General features: G+C 40.3%; 1 protein-coding gene across 1 annotated transcript; it reads right to left on the bottom strand.

The window, feature by feature from the left end:
- Window positions 1–465: 465 nt before the first annotated feature.
- Window positions 466–21,979, bottom strand: npdc1a (neural proliferation, differentiation and control, 1a). Its single transcript, XM_070925060.1, has 9 exons — window positions 21,690–21,979; window positions 10,725–10,874; window positions 3,532–3,645; window positions 3,112–3,345; window positions 2,615–2,681; window positions 2,125–2,215; window positions 1,900–1,979; window positions 1,651–1,750; window positions 466–1,563 (listed from the first exon to the last, which is right to left on the bottom strand). Exons 1-9 carry the CDS (start codon window positions 21,793–21,795, stop codon window positions 1,492–1,494), a joined length of 1,014 nt encoding a protein of 337 aa, XP_070781161.1. The 5' UTR covers window positions 21,796–21,979; the 3' UTR covers window positions 466–1,491.
- Between the last annotated feature and the right edge of the window lie 738 nt (window positions 21,980–22,717).

Genomic DNA, 22,717 nt, shown 5'->3' with positions numbered 1-22,717 from the left:
AATGTCTCATGCATTTTGTACCCAGAATCCAGTCTGAAACATTTGGTATCTTTGGAAACTTTGGGATCTCAACTAGGATTTAAAATGACGTTTTGTGGATTTGATGTTCGGCTGAATTAGATTGTATTGAGTGTCCTTAAAGACGATAACATAGATATAAACATCATTTCTATGTATTTCACTCAACACCAGATAATATGAACACAGTTGGCAACATTTTTTCCATTGCTTTTATCACACATAAAACATCTTACTGTTTCTTTTTCTTTGTTTTATTTTAACTTGATTTTTAAATCAGAATATACAAAACAGCCATCTAATATTCTTATGGCACACCTCCCACTCAGTTAAGACACTGACCATGAACTGCAAAGTCCAACGTTTGGACCTTTGTTGCATCTCTCTCCCCCATTTCCTGTCATTTCACCAATAAAGAGCACCAAAGGAAAAGGCGAAACAAAGTCATTTTCACATCTGGTAAAAAGTTTTAATTCCAATCCTTGGTCTGCATGTACAAATATATATATAAAAAGTGAACACTTTCACTCTTTGTATGTACATTTTGCAGCACGAGTTTGACTTGGGACTGACAAGAGGACAGAGAGGAAAGAGGGACAATACAAGATAGTGATATTTACCATCTACACATCCATCATATAGTCTGTCTTCAAAACTTAAATTCAAGTGCTCAGAAGTCACTTTTACTGTACATTCCTCCTCCAACAACAGGATGCATACATACAGGAGGCAGAATAGTTCATCAAAGCATTGCCATGATTCAAACACAGTACAGTCAAACCATGCAAACAGACGTCATCAAGTACTTCATTTCCATATATATTTATATTCTATAATCTTAAAATCTTTATGTGGAGCTTATATGAACAAGAAATAAAATAAACAACAGCAATGGCAACATTTTCAATGCTAAACCTCATGTTGTGATAGGGAGTTTCCACAGAGTTATCACAGAGATCTGATTTTTATGTATTTCCTGGGTATCTGTTAGGAATGTGGTTTAGCCACAAGCTATGCATGACAAAACAGGGTGGGGGGGGCACCTGTTTCTCAGCTTATCTATGTGTGTGTGTCTGTGTTGTACACTTGTCTGCTATTGTATCACATTCTTTGGAAATAGCTGCAAAAGGGATGGAAAATCAGAAAGGTGGAGGATATAATGTTAACCTAAGTGTTTAACAGTTAAACAGGACAAAACACCTATAGGGACATGTGTAGGAGGACTCTGAAAACCTCAAAAGACAGGAATGCTCCGAAACAGTGACAGAAATAAATTAACAAGGAACCCAACATACATTTGTAGTATTAAAAGCCGTACTCAAGGACGGATATAGTAAAGGGCCAAGAAGAAAACAATCATTTTTATCACCTCATCAGCCAGAATGCTCAATTCTATGCATGCAGTGTGTTCCTTCCAGAGAAATGGCTTGTGTGTGTGTGTGTGTGTGTGTGTGTGTGTAAAGTGTTCAGCATTCATTTGTGATTCCCCTGATAATGTAAAGTCGAGTCATCAAACAGAGGGTTCTTCACTTCCATCTCTCCAGTCTGCCGAGGAGGTAAGAAAAATGCATTTTCAGTCATAAAACAACATAAGAAATTATTAGTTTTGTGTGTATGTCTCTGTCTACCCACCGGTGCAAGTCCCGGGCACTCGTATACTGTGAAGTCTCCCCCCACTTCTTCCTCATCTGACGTAACCTCTGTGTCATGGACTTTCTGTTCAGGTTTGTGACTGCAGAGGGAGAAAAAAAACCGACACTTGAGTTGAGACTAAGAGGTAACAAGGTCAGAGGATGTGGTTGAAAGTCTGCCTAACGATATGAGGGGAAAAAGGGAAAGAGAGGGAGTGGCAGAGAGAGAGTGTAGAAAAACAAAACTTACTTTCCCACTGAGAGCATCTGCTGTTTTTGATGCTGGTAGTGATACATTTGGGCACTTTGGGCCAGAGTCTTATCTCCCATCTGAGGAAAAAGAAGGAAGCGTAGATGATACATCTGAAAACTGTGCACAGTGATGCATCTTGTGGTTAACAAAGAAGAAGTGAGAAATGGAAACAAAGCAAACTGTAACAATAGCTGTTAGGTGAAGGAAGTGCTGTGTGCTTACCGAGCTACCGTTGTTGGCGGCAGCAGGCACACCTGCCCCTCCGAATGCAGGGTAGTCGACCTTCTCAGCGAGACGGGATTCCTTCTGTATCCTGTGGGGGGTAACGTGAGTCTTTAGTCTGCTGCAATACTGAGGGTTGTTATCTGCCTCTGGCATTATAACATCCTATACATCAGCTGATGATACATGAACAGCAAATGGAAGTAGGCTTTGATTTTAAGGGTCAAAGTCAAAAAATGACCCAAAAACTCTGTCAAGTTACTAAATTAACCAACAATGCTCAAGTGTGCTCAAAGAGCAGTTTTTGTTGTTTTTATTAATTTATGAGCATCAAAGATTGACTTAATGTGGTTTATTATGCATTTAAAACTCAGTAATACAAACTCAGATTGGTTTTTGTGTTTAGTATTTAATGTTCTTTACTCGACAACAAAAAGACCACATTTAGCTTTTTCTTGCGTTGCTTATGGATGTACGCATTCAGACTTACTTGACGTAACAGACCGTTGCCAGGATCACTGCCACAGTGCCCACCACCACACATAGCGAGATCATAACTGCAGGTTGATACCAAAGACAGAGGAAAATAAAGGGGAAGAGAGCAGGTTAAGGAGTAAATAATGAGCGATCGAGCGAACCTGCTGAGAAATTTCTTATGGGTGTTAAATATAATTACATCTTAGCTCATTTGCTTTACAAGAGTTGTTATAGTCATCTTGGGTAAAATGATATGCAACATAAAAGCAATGAACTCAGTGAGAAGAATGAACTGTTCTGTTGGGACAAATGGAGAACTAACATGATAAAATCTTGCTGGCAAACATCCAGGCAGCAGACTGAAAACCGCTTGACAAAAAAAACGAGGCTGACAAAATTACCCACATTTTAGTGAAAGTAGTAGTAGTAGTAGCCTTTTAAGACTGCTATAGGCATCTGCTCTCTTACTATCGCTGTGTTATTGTGTCAAGGACATAAAATCACACTCACTGACAATAATTTTGTCATTCCTGGATGCTGGCACAGCTACTGGACCAGCTCGGGCCTCAGCTCCAGTGGCCCTGGGCTGGGGGGTCGGTGTGTTACGAAGGGCAGAGACTACAGGGCCGGGGGCTGTGGTGGTGGCACGCAGGGCTTCATCTGAGAGACGACTCTGTCCTTTCTGTTTGTGTTTGGAGGCATCCATCTTGCTTTTTTTCACATCTATCTGGGGGGTGACGGCAGCTGGAGAAAGTGAGAAGACACAAACGGCAACAGAGTCGTGATCAATATCTGATGGAGATTATTGTCAATTCGAGGACATGTAGGTAGAAAATTAAATCCTGTATCACACTCTATAATAGAAGAACAGTCCTGAAACTCAAAACAGGAAGTGTATTTCTGTCTCATTATAGCGCTCAGGGTTCTTACCAGGATGTTTGGATTGCTTTTTTGGTGGTTTGATCTCTGTCACTTCCTGTTTTTCAATGACAGAGTGAAGGTAATCAATCTCTTCATCCAGGTCAGGGTAGAAAGCCACTTTGCCTGAAGAACAGACAAGATTCAAAAGTTTCACTCATTAACTTTTACATTAATTAAACCGGCAACATTATTAATTAATTAATAAAATTAAAAAAGCATCAGGAAATGCAGATTGCATGTTGTACCACACACAGTGATAGTAAAGGCTTCTTAATATAAACAAAGCACCTTCATTCATACACATAACATACAAATCAGTTAGTAGCCACTGACAGTGACTTCATATGCATCACAAGCACAGCTACCAGGGCAAAACATCCATGGCTGAGGTTGCAACAAATATTTAACCACAATCTACAAACAGTATTAATTAGTTTGAAGCTTGAACACTTTCATGGCTGTAATGTAATGTGTAACTATTGTGTAAGGGAGAGACAGAGAGCACACACACATATGGTTTAGGCATGAATACATGCCGGTCCCCCATCCTTTACATGTGTTTTTCAGCGTCTTGCCTCTGAAGTGACAGACAGGGAGTGTGTCTGTGTGTGTTGTTTGTTTGTGGGCCGATAAAAAAAAGGAGACAATACTAAACTGTTGTTAACAGCCCTTACGGCCAGACAGTGAACCACATTCCTGCAGTGCTGCTGAGGTCTCCAGGGCGACCAGGGCCGATAGTGTGTGTGTGTGGCCGGGGGGGGGGGGGGGGGGATGCAGGAGCTTTACTGGGCTTCAGTTGCTATATTCACAATGGATCCCATAGCTCACTGCTAATGGAGGTGATCAAAGTGCTATTTCCCTCTATAAAGTTACGATGCAATATATCAAATATCAAATTATAGGTATTTGCACTCCAAACTGGAGAGGAAGAGAGTCATGAGAAAAGAAGTTGAGATTACAAAAAGCACAAAAAAGCTAAAAGGTGCTTGTATAAAAAGCTAATTTAGCATGACATCATCCATTCAGCATCCTGGGCCGATACAGGTACAGTTGTCTTGCATAACATCCATGTGAAAACCAGTGCGAAAAAATAAATGACCAGTGCAGCAGTGTAAATGTAGCTAAACAAATGTGTTATTACATATTATCACAACCACCTACATTACATGAATGATTACAGTGTCACTTTCACTCCAGAAGGCCAGCCATCTGGCTGAGCTAATGTGTATGATATGACATGCCAGCACTTTCACTGCCTGCTTTGTTTTTTTCTTACCCCCTCCACTAATGGCCATTTAGTGCACTCCATAGCAGGTGTCTGTGGAGGCGGGATGCACCATCTGTACTTTGCAGGTGGTTGAGAGCTCCAACCGTGCCTGTGTGCTCGCCAGGAGTGTGTGGTAATGCAGGTTTAAATTTCAGAGGAGACTCAAAAAACAGATGAGAGATTTATTGGTGGGATTTCTGGTGGGATTGGTGTGGACTGATTTAAAGTCTCCAGGGAAATGGTTAAAAAACAGATGAGCAGTATTTATTCATAGGGAAATTCTGAGGACCCCAATGAGGCTGAAGTTGATAAAAAAAAGTGTATGTAAGAGTGTGTATGTGTGTGGTTTGTCACACGCTGGCTAAGCACACACACCTCTCCTTGTGTAAGAGAGTTTTGTCACTGGCTTGATAATGACCCATAACCTCTTGAGGCACCCAGGGGGTGGTTAGGTACAACAAACAAACAGTAAACAGCTCAACAGGGATGGAGGGTCACACACATCTGTGCTGTTCTATTTTCTCACTTAAAAAACATTCACATTTCATCATCACACACACACACACACACACACACACACACACACACACACACACACACACACACACACAAATCCCTTCCTGCCCCCCTTGTCCTTGTTAAGTAACTCTAAATCGGACTGATTTCACAGATCTCGTCACTTTATTTCCAAATTTTTGGCCTATATTTGTGTGGAGATGGACAAATGTACTGTGATGTAATTATACAGTATATCCCAACACTGGAAAATAACCCTCACCTCTGAAAAATCAAAATGCTGTGAGATGAGACTTTTGTATTTGTATTAATTACTCTGTGGTGACAATATTACCTGACATACCAACACAAAGGAAGCGTTGCACGGGAGATCATTAGCAACATCTGGCGCATTGGTCTGGGGTTAAATCATCTTGTTACATTCAGCAACTATATATTTTTTATTTTGTGTATTATTTTGATGAAAATGTCCACCACAAGTTACCAGAGCGAGCCCAAAGTGATGACTAGACAAATTGTTACTTCTATCTTCAATCATCAATCTTTTATATGATTGATATTGTGTCAATGAACTTCAATCATTTGATCATCTGATCATTTTAGTGCAACAACGAACTATCAAACTACTAAACCTTTGATATGTCACCATGTTCCTAGAAGTAGAAGGGGAGGTTGTAACTGAGACTCACAGTGCCTCCATGTCCTCAGTTCTGCCCATTGATTATTGATTTATACTCAGTGTGTCCTGCTGCCCTCTAGTGGGCAATTTAATATGTGGCGTTTGTGAGACGACAGAGGGATGTGGGTCTGAATGACTGATAGTTCATTCTCAAATTCTCTGAAACCAGGACTCTTCACGGACTTGACAGCTAACAAAATACAAAACGGACCCTGCTAGTTTCAGATCAGATTCAGATTTATTACTTATTAGGGAGTGGCACATAGTTAAAATATAATTTTGCCAGTGAAATCTTAAGTTGGAAAGGTGGTGTACCTTATAATTTTGACAGGTAGTCACCCACCTGCAATAAGTAGTTAGTTACAGCTGACTGCAGAGCTTTGAGTCAATACAGGAAATGTTCTAACCTTCAATAAACAGCCCCACCTGTCTTTCACCCATCTTGTTAAAAACACAAATACACCTAGCAATGGAAAAATATCCAAGTCTGCAATAAACCACAGAAAAAAATGTACCCCTTTATTTAAACAACTGCCCGTATTATAAACACTTCAGAGCCTCTTAATTTCTACAATACAGTCAAAGTCAACGCACAATGTTAAAACATAAAAGAAATCTGCCGTAGTGAAATAACAGCTTCAGTTCATTCACAGATAGCCGTATTTATGTTTCCGTCTGTCTCCTTTATTTCTTTTTCTCAACTTGAGCGATCATTGACCGCAAGTGTCGATAACATCTAAATTGCAGAAGCAATCACTTTCCTTGTCTCCACATGACTACATCAGCAGGTCTGAACCGTTGCTGCTGTTGCTTTCCTTGCTGATAGGCGGTCTATGTTGGGCTGAAAGTGTAGGTCCTGGTGGCCACTGCCTACTCAAAATGTAAAGTATTAGCTACAACATTCCAGAGATTGATGGTCTGGCTTAACATTATAAACATTTACATCACATCACGCAGTTACAATGTGTGACTGTTTTTACTAATTGTAAAAATCTACAAAAAATGTTATGATGAAGCTATTTGACTGATTAGTTGTACAAAGTGGAATAGTGGTATTTGTGGAAATGGTGGGATTAACATCAAATAAATCTGTATATAAATAAATGTCACTTTTACATAAAACAGTAGCGATATCAGATGGTGGTACTATTCATTTCATTCGGTTAACTGCAGTGTGCCTTGTTAGCAATTCACTCTATAACTGAAAGGGTGTAAAACAATGTTTATTGCATTGTTAGCAAACTAAAACTGTAGTTTTGTTCTCCACCAGTTAAGTGATCTAACTTCGTGTTACCAAAGCAAACTGCTGCAGGATATTTGTTCATGTTGCATGTTGCTGAGCCACTCCAACAGCTGTTGGTGTGTCTTGGTTTTTATAGTTTGTTGACTTCTCAATTATATATATCGCATAAAAAAATATAAACACGCATTCACAAAAAGGGGGATCAAACAGAATCCAATTTAGAGAAAGAGCTATATGAGGACATCGGGCTACATGGAGACAGCCCTGCCTTTTGCACATACATGATTTAACTACACATAAAGAATACATAACATTCACAGTCTGCTGGTACATCTTCTGAACAAAGGACGAGGCTGCGAGGCATACTGTATGTTTACCAATGGCAGTGCACGCCTCCATGTCAAATAGAAGCAGGTCCTACTTACAATAAAAAGTGCTGCCTGCCTCATCCTCTCTGAATTGAGAATGTGAAATATTTGTCTTATTTTATATTATTTTAGTCTCCATACATAGTGATTTCCAGTGATTACAACAGCAGAATAATAATAATAATAATAATAATAATTCTTGCAATTTACAGGCAAACTACAGGAACAGAGCAACAAGTGCAAGGCCACAGAGGTATAATAATGTATGACAGAGAGGCTGATATAATAATTTTGCATGCAAGATATGAAAGTGTGGGGAGTGGGAATGGGAGTGTGATTTAGTGGAGAGGAAGTAAGAAAGAGGAACATCAGTTTACATTACAGTAAAAGATGTAGTGCTACTGCAGTGACTGGAACAGGAGGATAATCCCACCCATAGTGAGTAAGAACCATGACAGTACAGGGAAAAGGGAACTAAATACTAGCCCTGCCAACAGTAATTATTTAGTAGAGTAATACTGTAGTCAGACAATTTCTTTGATAGACGACTGGTTGATTTAATTGACAAATAATTCCAGTATTTTCTCATTCAGATGGATATCTAAAAATCCAATGGTTATTAAAGGCCAACGCATATTTGTGAATATTATAGTGAATGTGTAAGTCTGTAATGTATGACAACTAGACCATAAAAAATGGCTAACGTACCACTGATCAACCAAGACCCCTACATCTTATTAGCCGACAGCCCTTTTAAGCAGCCAGCAGAGGCAGTGTAGAGGCCATAGTGTGGTTGTAGCCTTACAGCAGCAGCTATAGTAGCCTCACACACTGCTCTCGGGTCTTTGAATGTGATGCGACCAGCTGCAGGCAGCCAGAGAAGGCAAAGCAGGGGGAGAGTGACGAGGTGGGATCCTGGGTGGTGTAAGACGAGGACGACCTGGAACAGACGGACTGCTCTTCAGTCTCTTCTGTTCCAAGGACATAGTTGCATCCTGCCACTCTTGTGCATGCAGACTTGGAATTATGCATTTTTTTTCTGACACACATAAAATCGCAGCATCAATTTCTCTCAAAAGTGTAACCTTAAAAAAGCTCAAAAGCTAAAATGTCCACGCTGCAGAGCCTGTGAGTCAGCTTGATGACGATGATAATGAGATGTGGTTTGGTACGACTGAAGTTAGTAACTGGAAGAATAAATTGGTCCATTTTCTGACGCAAACTGTGCTTGCTGACAAAACAAAGGTTTAGTTATGAGCACAAGTGTGTATGTGTGTGCATGAGACAGATAAAAGGAATCAGAGAGAACAAACTGACTTATAATGGGGATGCAGGCGAATCATGCGTCAGTATTTCATTTTTCGTGCTTTAGCAAGCATACTAAAATTTTAGATAATCAGTTGTTTAGTCCTGAAAAGCCATCATATTTCCTCTGAAGTGACAACAGAGTGACTTCAGAGGTGTAATTTGTCAGTAATGCTGCCAAACTACCAACGCAGCAGCTCTTTATTGTGTTTTGATGCATTAAGGGATGTGCGCGGCCCCTGACAAACCAGATAAACCAAATATGGTATATTTAGGAGTGAAATTGTAGTAATTTCATCGGTTCATTTCAACATTTTGTGTGCGTTTGTGTGCATATGCATGTGAGCACGTGAGTGTGAAAAAGAGACAGTCAGTCTCCCATCCGGATCACTGTGTTCTATGGTCTCTCTGGGGTTTATGTAACCACTTTAGGGAGCTTAGCTGAGACATACAGTGTGCTGGATTCACAACACCACACACACAGCATCACACATAACATCCAAATACTAATAACTGACCAGACCTTATCATCATATGAGTGTGCTCTCTTTTTCTGCATGATGTGACCTTTTCTCTCCAACACATCCTCACACTCATCTTCCTCTCATGTTTACCTCTCTCTCTGATGCTGCCGCCAATAATTTGAGCCAAGTTTGTACTGTATCCTCTCCTGCCGCAGACCCATCTAAATTATTAATCCTGCAGAGAACACACACGTGCCCGCCATCTGACATAAATACACACACACACACACACACACACACACACATTCGTGCAGAGGCAAGCCAGTGCCGCTTAAATATAAACGACATGTTTCCATTTCTCTTTCTGATTTCTGCAGTACCGTCTTGAAACATGGTGTGCGTGCCAGCAGTGTGGAAATCAGAAAAATAAGATTTATTTTCGCAGCTTGGCTCTTTCATTGAATGACATTAGATTCAGTGATGGAGATGAAGGGCAAGAGGGAGAGAGAGAGAGAGAGAGGCATGTCATCTAAGTGATTAAAGCCGCCAGTGCAGGGCGGTGCATGTAAGTGTATGTGTGTGTGTGTGTGTGTGTGTGGGATGCAGACATAGCGGGGGCAGAGGCGGATTAAAAAACACAGAGGATCAGACTGCACCACAGTTGTCAGAGATATGGATGGGAGAAGGAGAGAGAGCAAGGACCACAACAAGGACGTAGACAGGATTGGAGGAGATACATGAGATACTGAAAGGGAAAAGGAATAAAGACATCACACTAAGATTGGCAGGGGAGGGGAAGGAGAGCATGGAATCAATAGGCAATTGAGAAAAAGAGGTGGAGTGGAAGAGAGACATGGGCAACAAGATACAGAGGTCAACTGAAAAGAAAAGAGGCAGTGACAAAGAATGAATGTGGAGTGAAGATGTTAAAGAAAACAGAGACAGAGTGGCAGTGAGTCAGTAATTTGATTCTAACCATAGTCAAGCGATTGTTGCAACTCATTTAAAACTTAAGCAGGCATTGAGGTTGTGTTTGTTTCTCGATTAATCGCTTTGTCTATAAAAAATGTCAGAAAATAGTGAAGAATACCCAATTACCAAACAAAACCAGAGGTGCTCTCTTAATTCACTGATGTGAAAGATAAAAGAAAGAGAAAGAAAGAAGTCAGTCCGTTCTCTTTCTCATTTCTTTATAGTTTTATTAGATGTTAGCCTGCAGGGTCCCAGACATCCTCCCAGACATTAATCTCGTAGCAGTAAAAGTAGTAAAAATGTCTGAAAAAGTATATATTAAGTTTCAGCTGTAGTGAATGCCAAGCTGAATGAGCGTGTGTGTGACATGTTTTTTTAAATTTCATACCATGCTGATGGTGCCTCTTCCTCACCACGCAGCGTCCTTCCTCGTTCTCCTCGAATGCAGAGAGGCAGGGGCCACAGTGGGAGGAGCCAGGCTTGCAGAAGTGGCGTCTCTCTCTGGCACAGTCTATATGGAGAGGGCACTTACTGCCAGCTGGGTGAGAGAGTGACAGCGACAGCTTCATTAGTATCCCAACCACACTGCTGTGATGCAGACATTACGCTTTTAATGAGGCTGTTAAATAACAGTCTGTGTGTGGAAAGAAGTACTATAAAAATGCTCTCAATAAGAGATGCTTCAGCTTTATAACCAACACTCGGTTCATTAGTGGACGTGTCAGCTCTTCAGCTCCATTCAGAAATTACAATTACATCACATCTTTTTAGCATTTGCTGTAACCTCATCATGGCGTCCATATGGGTGAGGTTTGCCAGATAGGACAAGAATGTTTGGACAGTAAGAAAAGTACATTTTGAGTCATTTTCTGCATGTCGCAATGTGGTGAGCCCCACCCGTTTCGCAATTCGAGTCAGGTTAAACCAAAGTACAGAGTGATTTAGCTGCTCTCTCACAGATCTGCCTGCAATCGGGTTAGATAATCACCACCTGACCTGATTACTGCCATTTTGACACAAAACCGGAGCCCAAACACCGTATTTAGATACTTACACAAACACACACAGCACAGATACACACACAGGAAGAAGTGGGTCACAGAGCCACTGAAAGGTTGTGTTTGGTAGCAGAGTGCAGGTGGAGTACTGGGACGCTATCGGAGTGGATAATGAGCCCAGCAGAGCCGCACAGCGGGCCAGCTAAAGGTGAACAGCACAGTGGGTGTTGATATTGGCGGGGGGTGATATAAGGCAGGAAAAGAATGGATGAACCCAGTATTTGTGAGGGATAATGGGGCTAAAAGATCAGGGTTGTTCATGTCTATTGGTGACAGATCAGGGCTGTGAAAAAATGTGAAAAGAAACAGTTTGCGCTTGGTGGGTCCTTCATTTGCAGTAGCCAATGGGACAGAAGATTTAATATTTTTAATACTTATTTATACGTATTTAAATGATCTAAACAGTTCCATTTTTTTATTAATGTGTTCATTACTACCTGTGCGATGTGGCATTGATACATCAGAAAGTGCTATGAGATACAATAAAAAATACAATACTGAAAAACCTTCTTGTTTTTAATCCAGTCCAGTCATTCCTCCTTTCTTAACCTGATTTTTTCAACTGCTACATAAGAGGAGAGAATTACACAGAGACAGGAGATCGCTACGGGGAGAAATCTCAATGACTTCCATAGCAACAAGGCCTGTAATATCAGGAAAGATGTGGATCACAGAGTTGGAGCACACGGCAGGTAATGTCGCAGAGATGAAGGGCAGATAGAAGAGGGGCAAAGGACTGGCACTTGCCTTTTGTACATTCATACATTATATGAATTAAAAAATCCTGTAAACTGTAAAATATACAAACTAATACTGCAGGCCAGAGAGTAATTGGTTACTTAATGATGCACTGAAAACGGACTGTAACTACATTTTAAAAAGATTTACCAATTCAATTTTTGTATTACACAATACCTGTTGCAATAAAGATAAAAACATCTACACTACTCAACCACACTACTGGAAACTAACTAAAACGAAAAACAAATACTAATGAAAATCTCAAACTCTCAACAACACCACAAGTGTGCAAACACCACAGATAGCAAGACAAATACTAAAATATACATTACACATACACACCCATGCAAACGCACACACACACACACACACACGTTCTAACAAGTCTACACTTCATCACAACTGCACCACAGGGACATGGACACACACGTCCACACATCTTCTAATGTCAGTGACTGGTCTGCCTCAGGGAGTGAGTGGCGGAGTGACGCAGGTGTAATCTGAGAAGCTTTGTTTTCCTTTTCTTCTCACAGAAAGAGCAGGTGGTTGGTGATGGGAGATCACGAGCATTTTTGTGAAACATGGTTGTTGTTTAAAGTCTCAGTCTGTCTTTTTCTGTTCCCACTGCGTAGCAACAACTCTGTCATCTCTACATTTAATTGCTGCATCACCTGCTCTGGCTGTGTTGCCAAGTTATTCCACATCCCTGCAAGTGTAACGTGCTCATGTGCAGAGCCCCCTCATTCCCGATTTCATCCAAGATTGTTCACTCTCTTAATTATTTTCTATTTTTACACGCCACGTGCCTTCTTTTTAATTTCCCTCCAGGTATCAAACCTTTGTTGGATCTTTTCACGTGTTCTTATTGATTTCCTTTGACCCTCATGACCTCAGAGAAAATAAAGCACTAGAATATACTATAGATTGTTCTGTCCTTGTGTGTACCGTTTATGTCACTTCACTGAGTGAGTGGATTGAATTAATTCTTGGGCAAGTGTCTGTGTGCACGTGTATGCCATAAAACCATGCACGACTTCATGCAAAAAAAAATTGATTCACTCAAATTCAAAATCTGACTGGATCAGTGTTTTCCCTTGTTCTTGTAAGCTCCTGTAGATTCCCTTTAGCCCTTTTCCGTCTACCTGGTAGCTTTCATTCTTACTCCCAAACACAAACTATAATTACAGACTTTATTCTAATGTTGTTGTCCAACGACTGGTCACAACATTTTAAAACAATGACAGTATTCCAGATCTCTCACATCCATCTGTTGTCTAAAGTAGACCAAGAAGAAGAGATTCTCACTAGCTTGAACAGACGTTGACGTCGAATAAATTGGAAAAGGCACCTTATTACCGAACGGATTTTAGTGCTTCAAGCAATGATTATTGTCATTATCGATTGATCTGCTAATTGCTTTCTCCATAAATCGTTAGGTCTATAAAACATCATAAAATTGTGAAAAATGGCCATCACAATTTCCAGAGCTCAAGCTGACATTTTTCAAATTGCTTGTTTTGTTCAACCAACAGTCCACAACCCGAAGATATTAAGTTTACTATCATAAAGAAAAAACAGTTTGTTTGTTTTTTGGCACTTTTGTTGCCTAATTTTGCTGGTTAATTCTCTGTTGATCAACTAAGTGATTAATTGACTTATCATTTCAGCTCTAGTTGATTTACTTTTCAATTGTGACGATTATTTACTGGAATTATACAGCTGTATTAACTAAAACTGGTTTGACTAGTGCTAAGCCAATCTAAGAGATTTTATTAAAAATATAGACGTCTTTGCTGTGTTGAATTCTGCTCCATACCAAGCCAAGGCTCAGGACACAGGACCATGCGGGTATCTTCCAAAACATGCTGCCAAGGCATCATGTCTCCTGCCCTCCTGCTCTAAAAAAACCTTTAAACCTCCTCCTGTCATCATCTCCCTCTCCCTGTCTAACCCCTCTCGTTCCTCCTCACCTCACCCATGAGTCCTGTTGCCAAATTATTCCACCGCCCATTTTTTTAACGAGTCTTTGATCCAGTAACTGTCTGAGGATCAAGGGTGCAGATGACTGCACTCATGTCACAGATCAAACAACCCATTCACGTCTCAAACTCCTTGACATCTCTTCATTGTGAAGATTGGCCAATTTAGAATAAATTTGTCAGATATGTGTTTGCATGTGTGCATGTTATTAGGATTGGGAATCAAAGAGTAACTCACAATGTGATACTTATAGCTGATACATCACAGCATATACAACTAAAGAGGAAAAACTACTTTGAAAATATATTTGTTCTAGGATGGCAATGTCGCTCAGTTTGCCGTGAAATTCTGTACAGATATTCAAGTTTCTCCGATGATGAAGCCTAAAGACTCTGATGATCCCCTGACTTCTCATCTAGCGCCATCAGCAGGTCAAAATGTATTCAATAATTAACAAATGCTAGCATGCTAAAAAGCCACACTAAGTGAGTGAACATGGTAAATGGTAAGTGTGTTAGCATTGTCACTGTGAGCATGTTAGAATGCTGAAGGTAGCATTTACCTGAAAGCACAGCTGTGCACTATAGCTTCAAAACTATAAAACGCTGCTAGCATGACCTTAGCCTTCTTTCAAAAGAACACTGTAGAAACACACACGCACATCTATTTTGTCCAGATATTTAGTTCAAAATTGTAACCTAAAGACTGTCGACTGCTCCCGTTAATGTTTCATACTTCATCACATTACAAGTACGTCTGTCAGGGTCACTCTTTTGAAAGAGATTTTTTGTACAGTTGCAGGAATTAGTCATACATTACATTTATTCATTGTACTATGAAGTGCTTTCAGTTCCACAGATGAACAAAGGCTTTAGTCTCAGACTTTTATATAATACACACATCAATATGTTCACGTGTGCTATCATTTCAGTGTCAGACAGCCAGTATGAGAATAGCTCTAGAGTGAAAGTGTCTGTAGTAAAGGCAAGGCACGTCTACGCCTCAATATAATAAGAGAACATACTGAGACATTTGTGCAATAATACAGCGATAATCCATCAAGAGACTGTATCTCAGTGGATTAATTGCTGAACCATTTAATGCATTTGTCTCGACTGCCAGTCCTGCCACATCAATGAATCACTGCCGTCTAATACAAAAAGGGAAGAGGCATTCAATCCCTGGTATGAAGGTAAGAAAGCAATGTGTTCTGTATTTTTAAAAATGTGCACTCTTTATCATAATGAAGCTAGAATCTCAGCACCTCTGGCCAGCACTTCATCTGCTATTCATCACGCAGAAAGTTAATACGGTGGAACCTATTGCAGTCACATGAATGCAGATAATTATTCTCCTCACACACAAGCACCCATATATACACGAACACACACGCAGAGACAAACCTGCTGTGTGTGTGCTTCATTATGAATGTGTGAGGTAGGCCAACGGTGAGAAAAGGAGGGTGAGAAAACGCAAAGAGTGTGAAAATCAGGAAAGAGCTGTGGTCACATACATCAAAAACTGCATTAATCAACAGTTGCATCAAAACCTTTTTGTTATAACTACAGTGCAATAATATGCTTTTGGTGTGCCAGTAGATAAAAAGGACTCATTTTTATTATTTTACCTAACTCACGCTTACATAATGGCACTTTTTCTAAACACAGCTAAACCACTAAAGATGCTCATCATTATAATCATATGACAAAGCAGCTCAAATCTATTTGCCAGCATAACAAAGGAGGCACAGAAGTGAATGTCAAGTCGCCATAGGAGGTGGCCTGGCATCAACATGCCTCCCACACAGTGCTGCTGCTAATTAGAGAGCTCAATCAAGGAGACAGAGGAAGAGAAATAAAAAAAACAAGAGGGACAGACCGGGAGATGGGGATAAAAAAACAAAAACCAGACACGTTCCTACAGCTCAGGTCGTTTGGTATCGGTGAAGACAGCGGAGGTGTGAAAAAACATTATGTAACTCAGGGACTCAGAAAGTAGTCCTTGGAACAAGAGAAAAATGACTTTCCTAACCATCTGCTGCTGCTGTTGCCAGGCGGTGTGTTCAGCAGCAGCTCTGCCAGGAAGAACTGGGAGGCAAACAGAGGCATTCTCACACAGCCTGGTAAACACCTACACGCACACACATGCACACAGAGCGCACACTTTCATGTCACTGCAAACTTGTGCTCCTTCAAGCTGTTCTACAGATACAATACAACAAATGTCACCCAATCTGTAAGTGTATGTGACTGTCCGTGTATGTGAGAGGGAGATTGAGATTTGAGAGGAAGTAGGGAAATGGGTAGGCCAGGGGGGGTCATACGCTCCCATTGTGTGTGTTTCCTGATCCTGATGGCAGACAGGAAGTAAGCCAAAACACTCCAAATCAAGTGGAAACATTAAAGAGCTCTGCTTGGGGCTCTTCACTTGCTATGTAACCACGCTGTTTATGTCCACATGGATAAAGTGCGTGTATGTGTGCTTACGTGTTAGTGTGTGTGTGGCTTTTTGTGTACCCATGCCGCTATGCTCCTGTTTAACCACCATGCCTCACTCACAAATGACAAAAACAAACAAATGCCAAGCAGCCTGTTTCTAGTGCTTTGTTGTCATTGGCATCAACTGGGACAAGCACTGCTACTGTATGCTGTGACTTGGGATTAGGCAATATGACGATATGCTATATGTAAGCCATAAAACAATATAAATCTGTCATTATCAGAGGTTTTTTACTGGCCATTCATCATCGGCATAAATATGGGATTTGTTGTATAGACTGGACGCAAACGCAGTTAATCATTTTCTAATATTTCCAATAGTTGTTTTTACATAATGTTTGCATCAATGTGATGAAGTGTCTTGATTTTTCAAGTGTCTATTTTAATAATGTTCATAATGGATTAACCCAACACAAAAATCTTGTGTGTTTATTTGATCTACAAACAGATTCTTAATTGATTTTCCAGAAATGTTTCAATATTGTTACAATATATATTGATATCAAGAAATAAAATTACATATACCTTGATATCCATATTACCCATTGCTAGTGTAGTAGTGGGCACTGCACACAATATCCATGCCAATACAACCTATTTTGAATTTAATAAAACATCAAAAAAAAATTATAATGGGGTAGACTGATTGTGTGATCATGAAATAAGCATGTGTGACGGACTGTTTGGAAAAGAAATAAGAACTGTTAGTATAGAAAGAACAAAGGACAGCATATTATAACAAAAATGTGCTCATTTTGTACACCTTGGATGAGTTCCTCGGCTTTGCATAGGCATTAAAAACAATTGTGATCAGATTTTGCGCCTGGCTCAATGCTGACAAAGCATACATGTAGGTTTCAGAGTCAACATCCAATTTAGTCATCTCTGACTCTTATCGGAAAAAGCTTAAATTCTCAGAAAACAGCGTCAGAAATCTCTGAGCCTAAATTAGATGACTAAATGCGTGGAAACGGTCTACCTTATCAGTTTCAGTACATTAGTGTAGTGTAGGTGCTGGTTTCCCACCATAATCTGCATGCAATGACTCCGACATTTAAGATTTTCTGCAACTCTTGGTGGAAAATGGAGCATGACTTAACACCTTTTTAACAGACGTGCAAGCACGCACACACGACACAGACACATCATAATGCTGAGGCAGGAAATACACAGATGGTTACGTGAGTAGAGAGAGATAAAGGTGAAAAGGAAGTGAATTAAAAAGAGTCAAAGATTTTCATCCTCGATGGAATGCAAGTTTGTAGAAGAACGAGGCAGAACAAGTCTTTGTTTTTCTCCTCTCGTGGTGCAGCCATGTCTCTTGTAACTTCAGACAATGACGAGTCTAACCCATTACACGGGGGATAATTACTGTGTCATTATCATTAGAGTGGAGCAGAGCAGCACACCCTGCAGCAAACAGAAAAAAGGTTCAAGGGATTTATACAATGGCAGCAAGTAGGTGGCACAAAAAAGCTCTGTGATTTAGTCTTTTTTCATTTCCTTTTTCGTGGTCATCGTGTTTGTTGGCCACTGGCTGGTTCAGTTGTTAGAATAGTCTGAGATGCAACAATTTAATTACTTTGAGAGCTAATTCAATTACTGAGTATTTCTTTAACAGGATTGGCCGATGTAAATCACTTTTGGCTCACAATTAGGTTACATTAGCGAACAGCTTTTGTTTTTTACCCAGTGTCTTGTTATCAAAAGCACCTGCTGTGATGTGTGTGTCGTCACTGATACTCGTGCTTCAGATATTATTGGTGCTTCTATTTAAATCAGGCATCATAGACAGAGGCACATTCTTGGTAAGGAAGTGGTTACACACAAATGCAAACCTGTGCATGCAAAACAGCTGACAAATTAAATCGTTTACTTCCTGATTAGTCCATTTTCATCACAAGATTGGGTTGATAAAGGACACAACTGTTTGTACAATTAAGGTTAAGGGTAGTAGTAAAACTGGAGGAGCATAGCTTGATTCATTCCAGCTAAACTGTGCTGACTCTGGCTTGATAAAATGTCTGTGTGCGCTCTGTAAGTTGATTAATTGTGGTCCTCTCATTTCCACAAGAGGTCTGGTGGCCAACAGCACATGGTCGGGCAAAGAAAGAAAGAGAGAGAGCAGTGGTTTGAAGAAGCCACCACAGCGAAGCCAAGGCTGACCGCTTATTTTTCAGACCTCCAAGACAACAAGGATCTCAACAGATCAATAATATCGAAAAGTCTTTCCTGGCCGTTGTGTAATTTCAGTATGATGGTTACCACCATATAATTGGGTGGTGATTTTCCCATTCTCTCACTGGTGAATGCTGATAATGTCAACTCCCCTCAAAGACCACACAAGCTACAAAAAAGATCCATTTAAAACCAGAGGGAGCACTTACTCGCCTGAAACAACATTTTCTACATTACTTCCTGGAGGCACGGAGTCCACATACAATATATATCAGACTAAGGTTTAAAAAATGGAGGCGTGTATATTAATTTGACCCAGTATTAAAGATGACCATTTGTGTCACAGTCTACAGGAAGTACCACTAAAGTAACCTCACATTAAAAAAATCCCCTTTCAAGCTTGAGTTAGTCCCTGGCCTTGTTCCTCATTCCAGGCAGACACCTGGTCAGTTAATTGCATACAAACCTACGTAAACTGCTCTTAATCTCCAGTCATATGAGGATACTAATCATTACGTATGAACCCAGTCATCGACTCAGTGGTCTTTGTGTCCCCTGGCAGTGTGCGTGTGTCCTTCCCCCTGACTTTTCATGGTTCTCGATCCCCACTACAACACAGATGACTAATTTTGCTGCAGGGTGTGATTGAAAACACAGAGGCCAGTGGCTGTGTGTGTGACACTGAAGATATGAATCGTTAAACCTTAATCCTGGTGGAAGAAAAGGCCAGAGGCAGTGGCTGAATAATAATCACACCAATTCTATGTGGGTTTGGTGAATGACAAACCTGCCATTTAAACGTGGCAGCACAACAATGATCAGGCTGAACTAGAATATTGAGAAGTGAAGGTGATGTTTCCACAGTGAAACGCTAAAATTAGAGCAGTAAGAACATCCAAATCAATTGTTTTTTTCCCCAGTGAAAAATGTGACTTTTCTGATGCTACTAATTCAACGTGTCCCAATGAGCCGGGAATTACACAACAAATTCTACATGTTAAGGTAAAACTTTTGGACCACTTCCATCCCGAAAAACGAAAAATGTTCTGTGAAAGCTTTCTGCCATATTTACACATGATGATGTGTCGGTGTTTGCTGAATCAACCACCTGATTAATACACTTCATGCTGTTGTCACACTCAAAATCATCCTGAAACCTTGCTGTAAATACTGAATGTGCTTTTTGAGTATATCTAACAATCTTTAAATGCCATTTACTTAATAAGTGCCTGTGGAGTCACAGAGTGAAATAATTTATCACTTCGCCTCGTCTCTGTATTTCAACACAACAACGCCAAACAATAGCCCACATACTGACACACTGTCACACATTGTTATGAACAAGCTGCATTCAAATGTAACAGGTGTTGAAAGCACATCGTGCACCACACTGACAAAATCCTACGACTGCTGATGACACCAAACATACTATTCTTTTCTGACACACATTGGAGGCCACAGTGTAATAACAGCTTCGTCAGTCTCCATCTTATTCAAAATGATGATTTCATTCTGACACTGGGAAATTTCTCTATGTTACCAAACCAGCTTTTTACCGCAGTTTTGTTTTTCAGCACTTGAGAAAGGAAATAATGACATTCGCCTTGGTAGAATTTTGATTTGTGTGAAGATGGATAATGGAAAATCACTGGACTTTTCACATTTTCCCTACAGGAGAGAAACAACAGCTGACACTGCGTCACATCCTTTCCATCCTCTTTGCTGTGAACAAGCAAAATGAAGCAACACACCCTTTTGATTTCAATGCACAGACTTCAGTGGGCTGGAGTGAACCACTAGATAAAAAATATATATTAAAACCTATCAGTTCCCACAAGTCTGTGTCCAGGCCAAGGCCGTAAATGTTCAGTGTGTATGTGTGTGTGTCCCTCAGATAAAGGCTACAGATTACATGTGAGAGTCCAGCTGGTGGCTCTCTCACAGGGTTTCTGTGTTAAAAGCTGAGAAGCAGATTATCTCCCCTGCACATGTCAACAGCAATCATCACTGTGTGGAGACCCATCTCACACACACATGCACACACACACAATCGAAAGCATCTAAAACAGTGCTCAAACCAGTTTCCAGATAAACCAGTTACTCAACTGAGAAAAGTTGAATTAATAAATTCCTGTTTTGATAACTGTTTTGTTCAGTTACAGTTAATTTATACAAAAAGTACAAATATTTGCTTGCTTTGCTCCTTTTCCAAACATTGTGGCTACTGCTCAGATTAAGTTCGCAGTATTGCCTTTAAAATGACGCTGTGATAGGTATTTTCCATTATTATTATTATTATCCGAGATATTCTATACTATTTAATCTAATCAAAGCAATACTACATAAATTTATAAATAATCAAATATGCAGCTCTATATCACAGTATAAGAATATACGACTATTTCCCCATAAATCGCCTATTAAATTACTCCTTTACATTTGGGCTATTTAAGTGTGATATTAAGAAAACACAATGAGCCTACAAGGAAATGCACTGAGTAACCTAACAAGGAAGGGAATTTTTGAATTTCTTTTCCCTGTGCTCCTCTCTCACTCTCTAAGACGTACACATACTTGTCTAACCTGTCCAAAACGGCCATCTGAACTCATGGGATATCCCATACTAGCAAGCTACTTAATCAGCAACACCATAAACAACAATAAAAAGTAAATAAAAACACACGTGTCTCTCTATAACGCTGCACTCGGTGAGTTTAAAAAGTCCTCTTCAGATAAAAAAAACACTGCCTTGCTGTTTGACACGAGCTCGGCAGTTAAAGATGCCCCAGTAACGGTTATTGATGAGACAGACAATCCCGGGGTAATTGTAAATGAGCTTTACACTATCGCGGATAAGTCCGTCTGGTGCTAGCTAGCTCTGTGTTGTTGTGAATTTACCTGGAAGGCTAGCACTGACAGGGACGACGTACAGCAGGACTACGGCGAATGGCAGCAGCGAGGCCCGGCGCTGGCGTCCGTTCCGCGGGCTGGAGAGCAGCAGCATCCTTGGGGTCTTCTCAGGGACGGAGAACCGTAGACGGGGACGGAGGTTGTTGTCATTCCCCCATCACTTTTGTTCTGTTTATATTTTGTTTAGGGTTTTTTTTGTGTGCAAGAGAGCTTCAACGCAAAATACACAGAGTCGAACAGGTCGCACCGGGGTGCAGTCTGTCCACACACTGCGCACAGTAATCCGTGGCAGAGCTAAAGATAGCGGAGCTTCAGGCAGGGAAGGAGGGTGTGTGTGTGTGCGCGCTTGTGTATGTGCGAGTGTGTTTGACATGCTGCCTTCACGGTCTCCTCATAAACTCCCAAATAACAACACTCCGACGTGTCACCGATCAGACAGCAGACTTGTTTTTTCCACATTATCTAGTTTTTCCAATCCCCTATAAACATGTTCAAAGTTTACATTTTTATTTGTTGTGATTGAAACATACAGTAGCGTACACTCACACTCACACTGAGTACACTCCAGTGTTTGTTTCCACTAAAGAGAAAAAACAATTATACTAAGAAAATCTACTATTAGTTTAGCTATGCCACATCTCACGGTTTTCTTAATGGAGAGAAGAATGGAGAATGGAGTTTTCTAAATTGTCATGGTGATAGCTCATTTGACATCAAGTATGGAAGCAAGTAGTGGTGACAAAGCCATCCGCGCGACGACTGAGCAGTTGTCCATCCACTGAGACTTCAGTGGCATATGGTTGAAAGCTCCAGAAAAAGCTAGTTAGTGGACCATGAGTGTCCAATGTCAAGAATGAACTTTAATGCACAGAAAGCAAATATGAATCAAGATGACAATCAAATTCAGTCTTATATTATATTTATTTTTCTGCTGAAGACAAACACGACAACTAAACGTTAGTTGGAGTAAGAATTAATGCTTGCAAAATAGGCTACAATAGATAAACACATAATTA

The sequence above is a fragment of the Enoplosus armatus genome, chromosome 18 (genome assembly GCF_043641665.1).
Source record: "Enoplosus armatus isolate fEnoArm2 chromosome 18, fEnoArm2.hap1, whole genome shotgun sequence".
In the NCBI taxonomy this organism is placed as follows: domain Eukaryota; kingdom Metazoa; phylum Chordata; class Actinopteri; order Centrarchiformes; family Enoplosidae; genus Enoplosus; species Enoplosus armatus.
The sequence above is the reverse complement of the archived record's forward strand: the minus strand, read 5'-3'. Positions and strand labels throughout refer to the sequence as shown.

What these genes read in the sequence shown, in the direction of transcription:
- npdc1a (XM_070925060.1), bottom strand. Translation starts at nt 21,795, where the DNA reads ATGCTGCTGCTCTCCAGCCCGCGGAACGGACGCCAGCGCCGGGCCTCG. An exon ending in GAAGAGGCACCATCAGCATG is followed by an intron (nt 3,646 to 10,724) that starts GTATGAAATTTA and finishes TCTGTTCTTCAG; the next exon opens with GCAAAGTGGCTTTCTACCCT. An exon ending in AGTGCCCGGGACTTGCACCG is followed by an intron (nt 1,564 to 1,650) that starts GTGGGTAGACAG and finishes CCTCCTCGGCAG; the next exon opens with ACTGGAGAGATGGAAGTGAA.